We start from the raw sequence: 18470 nt of genomic DNA on the forward strand, positions 1-18470 counted from the left end.
CCGCGTGGTTGCGTCGCGCCCCGCCGCGCCCCCCGCGAGCGCCCGGCAGCCGGTGGCCCGCTGCGCGCGGGGCCGTGTCCGCCTGCCGCGCCCCTGCCCGCCGGCCTTCCCCGGGTTCCGCGCCGCCACCGCCGGCGGAGACGAGCCGGGGTGGGGGCGGGGGGGGATCGCCGGTGCGCTCCGGCCCCTGCCTCACCGGGGAGGACACCGACGCTCGGGAACAGCGGCGGGCCCGAAGCCCGGTTGCTTCACCTCGCGGCCGGCTTTCCAACCGGCCTGTTTCAAGCTCCGTCCCTGCTCGGGCTTTTGGGAAAGGTGAGCGCCCTCTGACGCCCGGCCCTGCCTGTACCCGCGGCTCAAGATGGGGAGTATAAAAGCTGTTTTTTTATTTTATTTAATTTTTTATAAAAGCTGTTCTTAACGCCGTTTCCCCCCACCCCACCCCGTTATTCGCATTCAAGTTTAATTACGTACATTTACCCAAATAAAATAGCACACGGTCGTTAATTGCTTTTCTGAGATCTGCTTCGCTATGAAGACACCGAAAAATGTTGACTATCAACTTTTTTTTTTTTTTTTTGGTCTCAACTTGAAGTTTTAAAAACTTTCTGGAAGACTCTAATCCGTGGGGCCCTTTTGTACCCTCGTGACTAGAAACTTTTTTTTTTTTTTGAGAGAAGCAGGCTTTTAATTTATATATATTTTTGATTGAAATTTGATTTGCCAACATATAGTATAACGTCCATTACTTTTTTTTTTTAAGATTTTATTTATTTATCTTAGACACACAGAGAGAGAGAGAGGCACAGACACAGGCAGAGGGAGAAGCAGGCTCCCTGCAGGGAGCCCGATGCGGGACTCGATCCTGAGTCTCCAGGATCACGCACCCTGAGCCAAGGGCAGACGCTAAACCGCTGAGCCCCCCAGGGATTTCCCCGGAACATTTGTCTCATTGGCTACACTTGCTGGAGATTCGCTTGATATAGACAAACTGAGGGTTCCAGGTCCCACATCGCCAGAAGGATGAGAGTGCAGCCAGGTACTTAAATGAGGCCCCGTTATCGGCCTTAAGTGAACGTCTCTTCTCTCAGGGTATGGCGTCCAGCGTATGCACGTGGCCATCTGACACCCAAAGGGAGGCATTAGTAAACTTTTTTTTAGGTTAAAAATATAATAAAAGTTCTTTCCCTACCCCAGTGGATCAGCTTGTTTACACACTACCGTGAATACCCCCCACCATGGAGGACGTTCGTTTATACAGTCTGTCACCTGGGTATTCAACTCCAGCCTTCAGATTTTTGATAGCCTTTTTTTTTTTATTCATGAGAGACACAGAGAGAGACAAGAGAGAAGCAGAGGGAGAAGCAGGCTCCATGCAGGGAGCCCGTGGTGGGACTCGATCCCGGGTCTCCAGAATCACACCCTGGACTGACAGCACCGCTAAACTGCTGGGCCACTGGGGCTGCCCTTTTGATAGCCTTTAAGAGGACATTTCACACTCTTAAGACCAGGAAAGCATTGGCTTATTTGACGTGGCATCTGTTGAGCTAGCTCAGGGAAGGCTTCCAAAGCCCCTTCATCGTTCCAGAACAAAGACTGGCATTTATAACAGTCTTAACAACATATATTAAACAATCATAATATTTAAATAAACTTTAGGTCACTAAAGTGAGCTAAAATTGTAGATTCCCATTCTTACTATTAACACTGTGACTGGGATTGCCGGTAACATACTAGGGTTATTGTCCTTTTAGGAAGCTGCCTGCTTTGACTATGGGTATTTCTTCCATGTCTTCCAGGATGTCAGAAGGAAGCATTACACTTGAGAGCGTTTGTTCTCAGTCTTGGGTGAACATAGGAATCACCTGGGAAGTTTCGAAAAATCCTGATGCCAGGGTACCGATTTAATTACTCTGGAAAAATGCCTGGGCATCAGGAGTTTTAAAAGCTCTCCAGGTGTTTTTAATCCGCAACTTAGGTTGAAAATCACAGCTTTACTCTTGCTGCTTGAAGTGTGTGGTTCATGAACTGGTACATTCATACCACCTGGAATATTAGAGACACAAAATCTTCAGGCCTCATCTCAGACCTCCCAAATGATTTGCATTTTTTCTTGAGATCCGTATGTACATGTGTTTTAAAGTTTGAGAAGACCGCTTTACATTATAACTTGTAGAGGACTATCCTATCCTCCTAAATTGCTGCAGTTTTTAACAGTCAGTCATGCACAAGATGACATCAAGCAAAGCGTTTTGTTGTAAAGGTTTGGTTTGGTTTTACAAATATATGTAAGGGCAGGGTACAGACGCAAAACTCTTGCCCATAGATTCTGTTGAGGCTGGCACCTGAGGCATTATTTCTACTCTGCTTCAAACCCTGGGTCTGCTCGAGTTTTTCCCATTGTATCTCTTAGTCCATTAGAAAACAAGGAACCCGTTTTTCTAACATATTCCTTAGGAACAACCCAAGTTCAAGCTAAACACCCCGGGCGACTCCCTGGTACTGTGCATTACTACTATTATCTCCATTTTAATTTGGAGGATATGCTTTTGAATAAATGCAGTCAATTGAAAATGTGATGTTAATGATCATAGCTAAGACTGAGCATAACAGGGACTTGGTGTTATCTCAGTCCTCAAAGCACTGTGAGACAGATGTGCCCTCATTTTACTAATGAAATTGAAACTCAGTATTGTTACTGATTTCATAAATTTACTCAGAGGTCTCTAAAGTTTTATAGCCAGACAGAGCTAACAGTTCTTTGATCTCTTCTTTCTACAAATGAGGAAAGTGAAAAGCTATTTGCTTGCCACAATGCTAGGTAATGGGACAAACACTCCTAAGATACGTATAAAGCACAAAAATTCAGAGTATGGAATCCTGAGGTTGCCAGACTATTTATTCATTAACAAATAGGTCATGGCTTGCCGTTGGGACAAATTCTTTAGATAGAATTTTAAATGTTTATCTTAAATCTCCCAAAATAAGAAAAATGTCCAGATACCACATTCCCCTTATGAACGTGCCTTAGTGTAAGTTACAGAATATGCGTTTGATTTTGCCATATTAGTGATTAGGGCAAGATCACATGACATTTTGTGTAAATCAGAATACCATTATTTTCATACTTGCAGATGTGGAAAAGTCTAGAATTCCTTCTGTTTAATCAAATCAGAGTCTTTCAATTTGGTTAAATCAAAATCTTATATTTGGAATTAATTGGGATAAGTTTTGAATCCTTCAATTTCTCCAAATGACGTGGCTACACATCTACATCATTCTTCTACAGAAGTATCACTGTATGTACCTTTAAATGGTGGTAATAAGAACCACTGCCTACAGATTTGTTCTTTTTTTAAATTTTTTTATTTATCCATGAGAGACACACAGAGAGAGAGAGAGGCAGAGACACAGGCAGAGGGAGAAGCAGGCTCCCTACAGGGAGCCTGATGTGGGACTCGATCTCAGGACCAGGGATCAGGACCTGAGCCAAAGGCAGACGCTCAACCACTGAGCCACCCAGGCGCCTTACGGATTTGTGATTAAAATTTCTGCACACCCTGAGAGTAAGAAATGGGAGCAAACAAAGGGACCAGAAACTTGTCATCATTTAGAACATTGGCAGAGTTCTACCTATACCTTTGCAGGTAAGTTGAAAAGTAAAGGGAGCTGGAATCAGCTTCTTACACCAATGGAAATATCTCGATTCTTTCACAATATCAGATAAAGTGCTTAATTCCCTAGTACACAGGTTCATGCAAGTAAGAGCAAGTGAGAATTATTCTGCTGCTTGTTATTACATGACTAATGCTTGTAATTTGTTTTAACTAGGATCTCAGCAAAGTATCAGTTTCGTTCATCACATGCTTTACCAGTTGGTAAGAGTCCCTGTGGCAAGCCCAGCTCCCCATTGAAATGTCCCAGGTATGACCAGAGGAACCCATCCAAAGGCCCAGAGAGAGAGAATCTAGAGATTTCATGCAAATAGTTTAGCCTGTCTCAGGTTGGCCAAAACTCTTCAGAATAGAGAAAGAGGAGCTATCTCCTCTTTAGTGTTTCCTAAATCTCACTATTAGTCATTGGGGAGCTTTTAAAAAATACAACTTCCTAGGCCAACACCTGAAGGCTATACACCAGCAATTTATTGAGCATACATTAATTAAAAGTCCTATTCTAGTTCCTGCATACAAATTATTGATTCCTTGGACCCTCACAACAACTCTGTGGTAGTAGGTACTCCGCTTTGATGTGAAGAAATAGAGGCACAGTGAAGTCTTGCCTGAGTCTATCAATCTAGGGAATGACAGAGCTAGGATCAAACCCAGGCTGTCTGGCTCCAGAACACACATTCTGAACACTGTGCTGCCTCTGGGTCACTTGAGAATGTGACATAGGCAATATGCTTTCTCCCTATTCACCTCCAGTCTTAGTATAAAATCTTATACCAAATAGCAGTAAAGCTGTTATTTAGAAAAAAAATCATATTTCAGTTGTCAGGGATGGATGGTGGGGAGCAGAGGAGTAGGTGTAACTATAAAGGAGTAGCCAAGGGAGGTCTTTTTGGAAAGTTCTGTGGCTTAACTGTAGTATCCATCACATGAATCTACACATGATAAAATGGTACCACTATCAATTGCCTGGTACAGTTTTTGTGTAAGGTGTATCCTTTGGGGAATCTGGGTGATCAGGACTGCTCTGTAATATTTGTAACTTCCTATAAATGTATAATCCTTTCAAAATGCAAAGTAAAAAAAAAAAAAAAAAAAAAAGCATAGGCCTACTTTTGGCAACCCCCGAGTCCATTAGAGGCCTGCCTCAAGATTGTATCAAGGAGAGATTCTTAGAAGACTTTCCAAAATGGGCAAGAAAACCCCCAAAACTTAATGGCTTTGGGCAGAGCATGAATGCAATGGCAGTGGTGGTGGAGGCAGCTAAGCAAGGTCACCACCAAAAGAGTCACCCATTTCAGTAACTACAAAGAGGGGGTTGAAACCAGTTACCTTTGTCTTGCACGGATTCCCAAATGACTAGTGCCCAGCTGGCTAAACAAGAACCTCTGGGTTGAGCTAAATGAATGTACAGAGTCCCTCTCCCACACTTAGAGACTGACTCAGTAGATCAAGGACAAGGTCCGGCAGTCTGTTTTAAAGGCTCCCCAGGAGCAGCTGACAAAGCAGGATCCCCAGTAACATCTCAGGAGTCAACCACCGCAGGGCTGATTTGGGTTGAGATGATTAACCCAAGCACTTGGTTTTCATATGGTTGGTGTGGCTCAGAGAGAAGCATTCTCTTTCTGTCCTATAAAAGTAGCCAAAGTACATGACCTTTTCTGAGTGCTGTGTATAAACCATGAAATACTACAATGAACTTTTTTATGGTCTCTTTTTCTATTTGGTTATTTACCAAGTTTCTCAGGGCAGAAATGTAGTTTACAAACAACATAATTCTGTTCTAAATGCTTTAGGATTGGGAAGCCATTAGGTACTGCTGCTAAATTAATGGTTTTGGCGGGCACTTCCGTGGCTCAATAGTTGAGCATCTGCCCTCAGCTCAGGGCGTGATCCCTGGGTCCTGGGATAGAGTCCCACATTGGGATCCCCTTAAGGGAGCCTGCTTCTCCCTCTGCGTGTGTCTGCCTCTCTCTCTGTGTGTGTCTCTCACGAATAAATAAATAATCTTTTTTTAAAGATTTATTCGTGAGAGACACACACAGAGAGAGAGGCAGACCCTCTTCGTGAGAGACACACACAGAGAGAGAGGCAGACACACGCAGAGGGAGAAGCAGGCTCCCTTAAGGGAGCCCAACATGGGACTCGACCCCGGGTCGCCAGGACCACACCCTGGGCTGCAGGCGGCACTAAACCGCTGCGCCACCGGGGCTGCCCTAAATAATCTTTTTTTAAAAAAGGAAAGAATGGTTTTGTCTACAAGTAGCAAAATAATCAACCAGTAGCAATGTCAGCAAGCAGGAGTCTATTTGTCTCACAGTAAAAAGCCCAGAGATAGGTACTTGCTGGGATTGGTTCTGCAGTTAAAGAGTTGGGGCTGACATCTCCGGTTCTCTTGGCCTTTCCTTCATGGCTCCAGCCTGTCTGTGTTCCAGACCAGATGACGGGGTAGGGGCAAGACCACTGGCATTCTACTCTTGTCTCACTGCCCAGATGGTATCCCATGGCCACTATTGGCTGCAAAGGAGGCTGGGAAATTGAATGTTTTGCTTTTATAGTCTCTGTGGCACGGACAAGAAAGGAAAATGGGGAGGGATCAGGTGTTGGGTGAGCTAACCTACAGAGTCTGCAGAGCTTTCAAATTATATTTTATCAAGCACTGTTTAAATATATAAACAGCTGATAGATACATAATAATAAGTTGTTAGAAAATGTTGATATGAAAATCAGGCATACAGATCTCCACTGTCAATAATTATACATCGTAGTTTTGGCCTTTCATTCTCTGTTGGAACCAGTTCTAGTCTTTGAAGAACCTCTGTGCCTTCAATCAACTGCCTGTATAGGAGGAAAAAAATGGAAAATTTAGTCATAAACTTTCACATTAGCTTCCTTTCCTAAATCGAATCCTATCCTGTTTAGCTAAGGCTATTTCCTATAAATCACATTAACATCAGTCATAAGTATCATAAATAGCTCTAGATGTGTCCACTTTGCCATAATTCCTCCACATCTGTTCTGGGACCCTTTCAATCTGTCTCCTCATTACTGTTAGATCTCTTAAAAATGAAAATCTAAAAAAGAAATTGTAAGTCTGATCTCACCTCCCTGCTTAAAACACTCCAATAATTTCCCATTATTCTTATGATAAAAGACCGAAAGTCTCCATCACGACCTGCCTTGGCTGGCCTCCCCACCCCCCTCCAGTGCTGTCCTGTGGCGCCCTCCCCTGGCTCTCTGCCCCATCTGAACTGACCTGTACCTCAGTATCCCATGTTGGTGGCTTTCTTGCCATAGCTGTCTGTTTTGCTCCTGCCCCCCCAGCCCCCCCCCACCCCCGCTTCCCCTTTGCTTCCCCACCTCCTGATCTTCCTTCAGATTTTAGCTCAGTCATCATTCCTCAGGGAAGTTTCCCAGACCCATCCCTGCTTATGTCAAGCTTCCCATTGTCTTTATAGGAATTATCAGGGTTATTTGAACATCTATTTATATGCTTCTTGGATTAATTTCTCCCATGAAGACATCCTTTATGCTTTACTTAGTACTCACTGCCTAACACAGTGCCCGTCCCCATAGTAGGCACTTGATCAAGGTCACTGAATATGTAAATAAAAGCTCAAAGCCATGCTTGTTTGGATCTCTGTAGACATTGCTGGCCATGAGCTGGAACTCCCTGAGTGGAGCTAGACTCATATGATGGTTCTTTCAACTGAAAGAGAGTAACCTGGGCTAGAGAGACAGCCCTAAACATAGGACTGGTACCCTTTGCCAGTGTTTGAGTTGAGGCAGTGGCTGGGGGAAGGTGCAATTTCCATTTCATGAACTTTCACAGGGACATGACAGTGCTAACACTGGTCATGCTCTAGTCATGTCTTTGTCTGCCTCAGACTATCCCAATCAGAAACCATGACACAGAGCCCAACACAAGGTACATTCTGAGGATGAAGAGCAAGAGGTCAATAGACAGATTCACCTCTGACCGAAGAGGATGTAGAGCCTGTTCTTTAGATTGGTTTCACAGATACTGAAGGAGCACCCACTCTGTGCATCTCTCCACTGACAGGTGTTAAAACAGAAGATGCAAGTTTTTACAGTGTGTCAAGGAGGACAAAGAAACAGTATGATTTGGGTAATCAGGAGGTTTCTGACTGAAGCCTTGAACAGGATTTTGGCAGACTAAAGGGAGGCAGATAAGCAAAGGTCCAGAGGCTGTCCTGGGAGCAATGGTAGTCTGGTCCGGCTGCAGTCCAGCTGCCATGGTGAGAATTTCCAAATCTCCATTTCCAGCCTTTGCCCCCCTTGAATACCTCCTGATGGTACTCCAGAGTTGCCACCTGCCTCACGTGTGTAGGTGTCCTAATCTGAAGCATAACTTGTCCATCCTGAATTCATGAACTTCTGTCCCATATTCTCTGTCTTGGTGAATGGCTTCAACCACCCAACCAGTTCTAAAATCCTAGGAGTTTCTCTAGACCTTCTTCACTGCCCAGTACGGTAGCCACTGGCCACATGTGGGTATTTAAATTTAAAATTTAGTTCCTCCGTTGTACCAGCCATATTTTGAGGGCCCAGTGGCCACATGTGGCTAGCAGCTAACACACTGGATAGCACAGATTGTAGTATATTTGCCTCACTGCAGAAGAGTCTGACATACCACTGCTCGATCCTCTTCCCATGATCTCCCCACCGCCATCTAAATAATCATGAGGTCTTGTTGAATCTACCTTCCAAGTGTCTCTTGAATTTTTCTTTTCCTTGCTTCTCTGTACTGCTGATGCCATGGACCAGGACTTCATTTATGGCACTACTATCATCCCTTCTTAACTGGCCTTTCCAATTTCATTTTCATCCTTTGCCAATTAATTAGTTACTTTTGCTTCAAAGAATTTTTTCAAAATGAGAACCTGGTCATGTTGTTTCCAGTTAGTTCCTTCGTGGCCTCCCATCCCCTTTGGGTGGGAGTACCTACTTAGCAGCATGACACCTATAGACCTTTGGAATCTGGGCCTTGACCATCTCCTTTTCTCCATCCTCCTGTCTCTCCATTCACCTCCGGGGTACTAAGCTCTAGCCAGACCAAATGACTTGTAATTAAGAGGCTCTCCTTATTCCTTAAAGCCCCTCTGCAAAGGCTCTTCACTCTTCCTAAAATTTGATTTTACTCATTTTGATTTCAGTTTTCTCTGGCTAAATTTTACTTGAATTTCAATACTCACCTCACCTTCTCATGAAGCTTTCTATGACCCTTTCCCCGTATGGAAGTCCCTCATAATGAAATTAATTCCCCCCACACCAGTGTCCCCAACACATACCTCTTCTACCTATGCATGTGTGAATGGAGAGCTTACAGGCTTGTGTTTTGATATTTCCCTGCAAAACTGCTGGGCAAAACTATGGGTTGATACAGTCTCCCCTGAAAGGCATTTCTAGTGTCATCCATCTGTAGGGGTGAGTTCATATATGAGAAACTAGGGCTCAAAAGGAGGATCTGTCTCTCTGTGGACCTTGCTAAACAGGTCTGGGATTCCAGAAGCTTGGATAAACGGGATGCTCTGAGATGATAGGAAGAGACAGCATTAACACAGAGGCAGCCCTACAGTGGGGAAGGATGGTACCCCTGAAAAAGTTAGACTTTGTCAAAGTATCTGCTTGCCTTTTGTGGTACTGCCTTTCAGCTTATCCCTAGTGTTTCTTTAAGGTCTTGTTTAAATACTTCAGCCCAGACTCAGCTCTGATTTGGAGATTTAAAGGATCAGTTGATATCATACTTGGGCTAGAACAATAAAAGAGGTACAATGAAATTGAGTGAGCAAGATTCCCCTGGAGGAAGATAAATCACATAGAAAATAATAATTAGAAGGAGACCACATCCTCCACTCCACTGCTATCCTCTAGGGATCTGTGTTTGCTTTTACTAGAGGAGTTGGATGGTGTCTTCCCTCTCTCTCCTGTATCCCCAGTGTACTCTCTACAGAACTGGCATAGCCTATGTCTCACGGGCTTACAGTTGTTGGTTTCTAATATACTATAAGCTCCCTAAATAGGGCAGAAGTTGTGCCTATTCACTCTTTCCCCAGGACTGAGTGCCATGACTAGCATACACTAGGTGCTTAACAAAATACTGGTTCAATGAATGAGTCAGGAGGTTAACAGACGTGAAAGCTGGAAAAGATGTGGGGCCAGACAGTAAAGGCCCTGAGTGCCACTGTAGATTTGAGGCTATATGCATCTGGGGGTGGAGGTGGTGAAGAAGGAGGCATTAAACATTTTAAGTAGTCATGTTTGTGTCTGAGAAAGGTACCTTTTGGAAGATATGAAGGATCACCAATCATGTGGTTAAGATGACAGGAAGATACTTAAATGATCCAAGAAATTGTGTGTTATTTGGATCTTAAAATAATTGAAGAATGCATTTTCAAAATCAAAATACGGTTTATTAGGATCAGGGAAAATAGAAGACAACACATCATTTTAGGTTATGCATCTATTAATATAAAATTGTCTTTTTAAAGAAATTTCCTTTGGATGAAAATACACTTTCTGCTTTTTCAGTCTAGAAATATCACTTGCATTATACTGTAGGGATAATTGCAGTTTAAATTAAAACTACTGTGAAATTTCTTCATGGGATGAAGTAATTATCCCAGTGGAGTGGCTGGAATAATCTAATACTTATTTAGAAAAAAGAAAAATTCTAACACTGCATCATTTCAAGGAAGGCCAAGTAAGCTTCAACTCATATTCACTTCACTATTCAAACACAGGCATAAACACTGGAGTGATAAAGGGTACATTCATCTTCTATTTTAGGTCCACATGCCTATAAGCAATTTTCTAATAATAATTTAATAATTATTACCTGAGTTATTTCCACATTTTAAATTGTTCAGTTAAAAAAGTTACTTGGAATTTGAATAGTTTTCATATATCTTTTCACATTGTTAATAGGTACTTAATGGCTTCACCTCACTTATGCATTTAAATATATCTCTGTGATGAAGCACTACAGTATTGTTCATAGTAAGTAAGAAAGACAATATCCTCAAAAAAAAAAGAATGACAATATCCTTGAGGCTGAAGATAGAAGGATGGATGGATGGATGATCAAAACATTACAATGGCTGTGCCTTAATGCTTTATGTGTTTTTTATAAATAGCAAGCTTCTTATGAAATATTTGTTCTAAACGTTTGTCTGTATTTGTATTATTTTTGCTTTAAAATTCTATCTTCAGTTACTCATAAACTATGTACCAAATCTTTTTGAACTACATTTTTAAAAAAGATTTTATTATTTTAGAGCGTGAGAGCAGAGAAAGAGGGACAAGCAGACTCCACGGTGAGTGTGGAGCCCCACTTGGGGCTCAATCCCACAACCCTGAGATCATGAACTGAGCCAAAATCAAGAGTCAGGCACTTAACCAACTGAGCCACCCAGGTGCCCCAAACCACATTTACGTATATAAGCATTATATATAGACAAACTTACAATGCACATACCCAAAAGCCACATATTTTTTATCTAGATAGGGCGTTGGTTGCAGTGTGATGTAGAATTGTGACCCGTTGCTGTGACGGCCTTTGTTGGCCATTCCAAGAACTCCCCTTTTATTATGAGGAATTGAAAAGTTTTCATCTAGAAGAGACAGTAAATAGTAGGTCATTAAGATATTTCTAAATTGTATTGTTTCATGTTTCACTCAACTGGACTGTTAGAAAAGATAAGCTATAAGGTCTTAATTAGAACTATTTTGAACATTTGTCTACCTTTAGTTTATCATTACCTAAAAACAAGTGTGCTAAGGAAATTAACAATGTAAAAGGAAGTACATTAATAATGTCAAAGGAAAAAAAAAAGAAAAAAAAATAATGTCAAAGGAAGGACACTGCTAAGAAAGATCAGCACGTTTTCTTGTGCTGTTTTGTCACTAGTATTTCATTCAAACTACCGATGTGATCATTAGAAATACCCTCTTTGAGAGGGCTTTTGGATTTGACCCTTCCCCTCACAGCATCTCATACAGACCTCTGTGGTAGTCCATAGCACTGTGCCACTGTTTACATGGCTTTTCTTCTCTCGTGTGTGCAGGCAGGGACCCTGTCTCAGTCTAGCTTTATTCCTGGGGCCTCATAGCACATTAACTGGCTATATGGCCTTAAATATTGGTGACGAAAGGAAAGGAATTCATGCTTAGTTTTACTAGTCTTTAAATAAATGTTCATCTTAAACCTTATATAGATTGACCAAGATTTTGTGGAAAGTTGATTTTTTTTTCTTTTCTAGTGTAAGGGTAACAGAGAATTGTATGGTGGTGAATTAGGCTACGGTTTTCAGGAAGTGCTGTTTCTAGCATGAGGTAAGATTTACTTCCAAATTCAAAAACACAGAAGGAAGAGGTGGAAGAGGAGTCCACTAAAGTTTTCATTCAATAACTATATAAAATTCTGGAAATAATTGAAAGATATGAACATTAACTGTTAAGATTTAAGATTTATTTGAGAGAGAGAACATGAGAGAGTGCAAGCAGAGGGAACAGCAGAGGGAGAGGGAGAAGCAGACTCCCTACAGAACAGGGAGCCCAACCGGGGGCCCCATCCCAGGACCCCAAGATCATGACTTGAGCTGAAGGCAGATGCTTAACAGACTGAGCCACCCAGGGGCCCCTCATTGTGGTTTTGATTTGCATTTCCCCGATGATAAGTGATATTGAGCATCTTTTCATGTGTTTTCATGTGTTTGTGAGCCATCTGGATGGAAAAGTCTCTATTTATGTTTTCTACTCATTTCCTAACTAGATTGTTTCCTGGGTGTTGAGTTTAGTTGGTAAATGCAGTTGCTAAGTATTCTAAGTTTCAGAGCTAAACCAACTAAGTAATTAAGCCATATCTGTAGTAGTTACTTTTTGCTTGTTAGATTACAAACTGAGTATAAACCTCTGAAATCTTATGGAATGCAAATAAGGCATATAGACCCATTTTTATATAAACGAGTCTATAAAAAATGAGTTTATATAATTACATTGATGCTCCATATTCATTTCAGGGGAATTAAGAAATAATCCATTAATGTTACTGAAAATTGCATGGCATAGAAGTCTGCCCAAAGCAAAGGTTCAGAGCTTTAACAAAATCGTATTTGTCGTTGTTCTTAGATAATATGATAAATTTAAATTCTGTAAGCAATAGGAAAGAAAACTTTCAAAGCTTAATTAACTTTTAAAGTTAATATGTAGGTATTGGCAGCCCCTGACTTATAAAGTGTGTTTACCTAAAAAAATGTGTAAAAATTAAATAACTCTGTGAATGATCATTTTAACAGAATGTTGCTGTGGAACTTAAGGACCTGAGGCTTGTTGCTTCAAGACTGGCAGTGACGGCAGAGCAGAGGGGAATTGAATGTGCCACACCAGGTAAAGCCCTTGGGTAAAAGTCCACCTGTTCCTGCTCCTGGAAGGCATCCCTCTGGGGGGGGGAGGGGGGCTTTGCTGTGAATAACAAGCTGTGGTGACCTTTCCCATATAAACTCAGCATGAGCTGCAGCTACGACTGGGCTGTAGGAAACTCCTTCATAGCTCACTTGGGGAATGGAGTGGACCTCCAGCCATGCTGGAACATATTACTCACTTAAAGACGGGAACCAGTGCCATAATAGTGTTCTAAATAAAGTTCCGAGAGAAGCTTTTCTGAAAAGTAGATATCCAAATAATATTTTTACATTAATAGAGAAAATTTCTTTCACAAGTAAGATGAAGAGTGAAGATCCTAGGTTTAATTCAATATTTGTTCATTTGACGAATATGTTTTGAACACCTAGTGTATTCTGAGTGCTAAATACAGAGCTTAAGACTTTTCCATTATATAACAAAAGTGTACATTTAATGGGCTCACAATTTTTTTAGGACAGGGAAAAAAACTAATCCAGAAGTCTACTAACCCTCTCCACAGCCCCCCACCACTTTGTCTGTGAATGGGATAATTAACTATTCTAGACTATTTTAACTCTATCAGCAGCCCTGAATGGAAAGGAAAAATTTTGACAACCGACAGAAAAATGTTTTGAAGTAGGAAGAACAGGATCCCTGGGTGGCGCAGCGGTTTGGCGCCTGCCTTTGGCCCAGGGCGCGATCCTGGAGACCCGGGATCGAATCCCACATCGGGCTCCCGGTGCATGGAGCCTGCTTCTCCCTCTGCCTGTGTCTCTGCCTCTCTCTCTCTCTCTCTGTGACTATCATAAATAAATAAAAAAAAAAATTAAAAAAAAAAAAAAAAAAAAAAAATGAAGTAGGAAGAACAAAAAACATATTTTTATTGCTTGGCAAAAATTTTAAAAATTTTAAAATTTGGGTGCTGGCTAAACTAGCATAGCGTAATTAGTAATAATTTTATTTTTAGGTCATGTTAATTGAGGCATGGAAGGAAGTTTAAAAGCTTATGGTAGGAGCTCAGAACTCTCTCATTACATTGTCAGTGACTCAGGAATTCCTGCCTCTGCCACTTACCATAAGATACGGAAGATACGAAATTGTAGTTACTGCTCTCTGGTTAAAACTGGCATCATTTATAACATACATTACGGGTAAAATGTAACTATTTGACATAAATATCCGAATTTATGTGCTGAAGAAAAGTAGTTTCTGAATTTGTTTAAAATAGAGCTCATTCTGGTGCTTATAAAGGAAGCAACTACAAGTCTGGGAAAACTGCCATGCATTCTCTCTGGTAAAAGTATAATCAAACAGTTTAGGACACTTCCATATAATCTGACCTGATTCCTGCAATATCAATTTTGTAAACCAACTGTTCTATTTTTACTGTCATATTTAAATAACAGCTATTTACTATTTATTATTATATAAAAAGTACCTGAAAGTGTACTACTTAGCATATTTTAATTGTTGCTTTAATGAAACATTTATATGTAAACATGTTGACTGTGTGTGTGACATGAGGAATGAATAGCCAGTATTCATGAACACTTGAGTGGATAAATACTTAGGGTGTATTTATAATATTGAACGCTAGTGACAATGTGAGAATTCCAGCCATAGACAACATGAATGAATTTCATAGGCAGTGATGAACAAAAGAAGCATGACACACAATGCTTACAGTAGGATTCCATCTGCATAAAATTCAAAAATAGGCAAAATTTATATTGTTTAGGGACATATACATGGGTGGTAAAACTATCAAGAAAAGCAAGGAAAAAAGTCGGGCTAGTGGTTACCTCTGAAGGAGTTATTGCTGAGGATGGACAAATAGAGTGCTTCTGGCATGCTGACAGTTTTTCTTTCTTGACTGAAAGGATAGTAATATGGGGGTTTGCATTATAATTATGTTTTAATTGTACATATGCACTTTCCATATATAAGTCTCACAATTAAAAAAAATAGCCCTTAAATGGCTACCCAGACCATACTATCTTCAGTTATTTAGTACTGACAGTACATCAGGCTCTGTGCCTTTTATTAATGAATGCTTTCATTTAAAGTCAAGGAGATTTAAGAATTAGACAGATGGATACTAAGTGCTATATTTGTCAATTAGGATACAAGCTAATATTAAGAAACTTGTTTCTTAATATAACAAGGATAATACAGTATTTTAAAATACATTCCTTTTTTCTTTTGCTTTTTGTATAAATGACATTTTCTCTAGTCAGCCCAAACCACCTAGTCGCCAATCCTCAGCCAGTGGGAAGAATTAAGGGTATTATGCAAGGAGGAAAAAAGGGCTAATATTCAGTTTCTAACATTCAGCATAGGATGTGGGAAGACAATTTAAAAAGTGGTTCAAAACAGCAAAATGGGAGGGCACTTGACGGGATGAGCACTGGGTGTTATACTGTATGTTGGCAAATCGAACTTCAATTAAAAAATATATATGTGTGTGTGTATATATATATATATAAATGGCAAAATAGACTTTCTTCAAGTTAAAAAAAGATTAACCAATTTATAAAACAATCATCAGTTAAATTATTACATTCTTTTAAATTTACTGGGCTCAGCTTAATAAAAATGACTTTTGTGGTTGTAGTTGTTTTTGGCAAGGAAGGCCCAAGTTTCAATTCTGCAGCTCTTGGTCATAGGGCTCAATGAGAGAGACGTGAAGGAAGGACCGCCTGACCGATGTATACACCTCCACGGTGACAGGGGGCCGGCGGCGGGGGCGGTGTGAAAGACGGAGGACAACTCCTTTGCTGTTCCAAGCAGTCACTCATCTCTCCTTTGGGGCATCTCTCCTTTTCATTTGATGGGTTACTGAATTTCTAATTCTGTAGGTGCAGACATCCTGAGTAATGGAGGCTTCCCTAAACACACTGGGCCAGGCACCAGAGGACAGTCACCTCCATTCAGAGACTAACTCTCCCCAAGAGTGTAAAGATAGGAGTGAGAGATAATCACCCGAAGTGCAGGGCTGTCCAGGGGGCAGGTATGTCTCCTGCTGGGCAGAAGCCCAAGTTGTCTGATACTGTGCCTCCAGACAGGAGTCCTGACAGTGGCCATGGGGTGGACAGGTGGGATAGATTCTCATCAGGGATAAAGCCTATCAGGAAAGCATTCAGGAACATCCCTTCCCCATCTGTATGTTTTATTTTAAGACCCAGCCAAAGTTGCTCTGGGCCACTGCCCCCAACTCTCCCAGGCAGCTGTTGGTTTTTTTCCCACAGTGTTCAGTTTTTCCTCTGCAACTGCCACTGGCCCTGTGCCTGTAACTAATCTGTTTAAATATCTGTCTGCACCAGACCTAAAATCCTTGAGGCCGGAAGCTTGGTCACATCATCTTTGTTTCCTGAGATCCTAGCCCCATGTAGGCACCTAAGAGTTGCATGTTTTATTAATGAATGAATAAATAAATGGTGTCACTTGCATGGTTTCACTGGATAAAGCTGGCTCTACATGCATGTAGAAGGAAATTGGCTTTTCCTTTTCCCTTCACTTTGGTATTGGTTCAATATTACTTTTTTAAAAATCTTTTCTTTGCATTAAAAAAAAGACACAAAAGCCACAGAAAACTAATGTATAGGGCAGCCTGGGTGGCTTAGCGTTTTAGTACCACCTTCAGCCCATTGTGTGGTCCTGGGAGACCTGGGATCAAGTCCCAAGTCAGGCTCCTTGCATGGAGCCTGCTTCTCCCTCTGCCACTGTGTCTCTGCCTCTGTGTGTGTGTGTCTCTCATGAATAAATAATTTTTTTTTAAAGAAAACTAATATATAGTTAAAGTTATTATTAGTTACTATAAGGGAAGCACCCTTTCCATCCCTACTCAGGCTAGCTTTCCCCAAAGTACCTTGTCTGGTTCAAAAATAACCACTCCTCTGATTTTTAAATGCTCTCATATTTAGTGTTTCCTTATACAGTTGACCTTAGAACAGCACTGCTTTGATCTGAGGGGAGTGGGGGTCCCCACTTCATAATATGGAGGTTTCTCAATAAGTACAGTATAAAACTATAAATGTATTTTCTCTTATGATTTTAACATTTTCTTTAGCTTATTTCATTGTGAGACTATGGTAATATAATACACACAACATGCAAAATACGTGTTGATCAACTGTTTATGTTTTTGATAAGCCTTCAGGTCAACCATGTTAATAGTCCATAAAATATTAGTAGCTACTAAGTAATATAGTTTAGTCTATGCCATTTTAAAAGACTTGTTAGGCCTTTTTAAGTCTTACTCTTCAAGTTCTGCCTCTGGCCCTTGACTTACTTTTATCTGATTATAAACCTAAGCTATTTCACCTCTAGAATTTCTCCCAGTCAGAAGTTTGCTGATTGCACCTGCATGGGACACTTCGGCATGGTTCTCTATTCTCTGTCCTTTTGCCTCTAATACCTGTGTTGAAAAGGCAAATGAGTTTCAACTTGATTGACAAGTTAGGGAACAACCAAGCATCATGAATCTCACCTGAGTTTATGTGCAATTTCTAGGAGAAACACCAGGTAAGTGTAGAAACCCTGCCGAACCTTGCAAACTACATAGGAACGTGCACACCCCTCCGACATCGGCCACAGGGCACCGCACTGTGAGCTGCGTCCACCCATGTCTGATGTTACAACTTGCCTCCGATTTCAGAGAACCCGCCTTCCACCACTTCACAGTCATTCACTAGCCGCAGCTCTTTCCACACCACCTCCACAAACGTCAGGGAGCTTTCAAGGTAGAGTGCCGTATCTATTATAGTATTTATGTGTTTCTTGACCATAAAGTATATGTTAAACTATTACTGTTGCATCAGGTTACTCCTTATTTTAATGTGTCACTAAGAAAGGGTTTTTGGTACCTCGCTTTTGTCATAAGTCCTGTAGCTTTTATTGCAGGATTTTGCACAGTGCAGAGATCTTTAAGACCATATTACGTCAGAACTGGTTGTATTTCCTTCAGATTGGCAGCTGGGCCCAGAGGCCTAATCAGACTCATGTTCTGTCCCTTAGGTGATGCATTCTTTCCACAGAAGGCTCATAATGTCTGGTTGTGTCTGTTTTTGTGAAGTTAGCAGATACTAGATCCATTATTTCACTGGGGGCAGCAAAGTGGTGCTATTTTAACTTTGTTATTTCCTTCTCATTTATCTATTGGATACTTTTATAACTAGCAATTTTCTCTTATCTATAGTACAGTTCATATAGGAAAAAAAATCTTATCAGTTTTTAAGATAATTTATTTCCCATCATTCCCCCAAAGACAAGCTATTAGACTTTATTTTATAATATGTCATTAGGAACTCATGGATTGAAAACATTTGTTGGGTTTCAATTATTTGTGGTTACTATTCTTTTTGAAGTTCAAATCTTTGG

The 18470-nt window shown here is 41.0% G+C and overlaps 1 protein-coding gene across 13 annotated transcripts in view; it reads right to left on the reverse strand.

Moving 5' to 3' along the window:
• Nucleotides 1–6299: 6299 nt before the first annotated feature.
• PPIL6 (peptidylprolyl isomerase like 6) overlaps nucleotides 6300–18470 on the reverse strand; it is a 31119-nt gene continuing 18948 nt past the window's right edge. For 2 of the 13 annotated variants that reach the window (XM_025444553.3, XM_025444544.3), the window contains 2 exons: nucleotides 11167–11302; nucleotides 6300–6506 (listed from right to left, as the gene is read on the reverse strand). In XM_025444553.3, the coding sequence (XP_025300338.3) occupies nucleotides 6395–6506; nucleotides 11167–11302 (248 nt within the window). In that variant the 3' untranslated portion in view covers nucleotides 6300–6394. Of the gene's footprint in view, nucleotides 6507–9321; nucleotides 9442–11155; nucleotides 11303–14893; nucleotides 14965–17414; nucleotides 17509–17956; nucleotides 18193–18470 lie in introns of those variants that run through there. The other 11 variants (XM_025444545.3, XM_025444546.3, XM_049092453.1 and 8 more) reach the window with 11 other exon arrangements.

The sequence above is a fragment of the Canis lupus genome, chromosome 12 (assembly GCF_003254725.2).
Source record: "Canis lupus dingo isolate Sandy chromosome 12, ASM325472v2, whole genome shotgun sequence".
Lineage (NCBI taxonomy): Eukaryota > Metazoa > Chordata > Mammalia > Carnivora > Canidae > Canis > Canis lupus.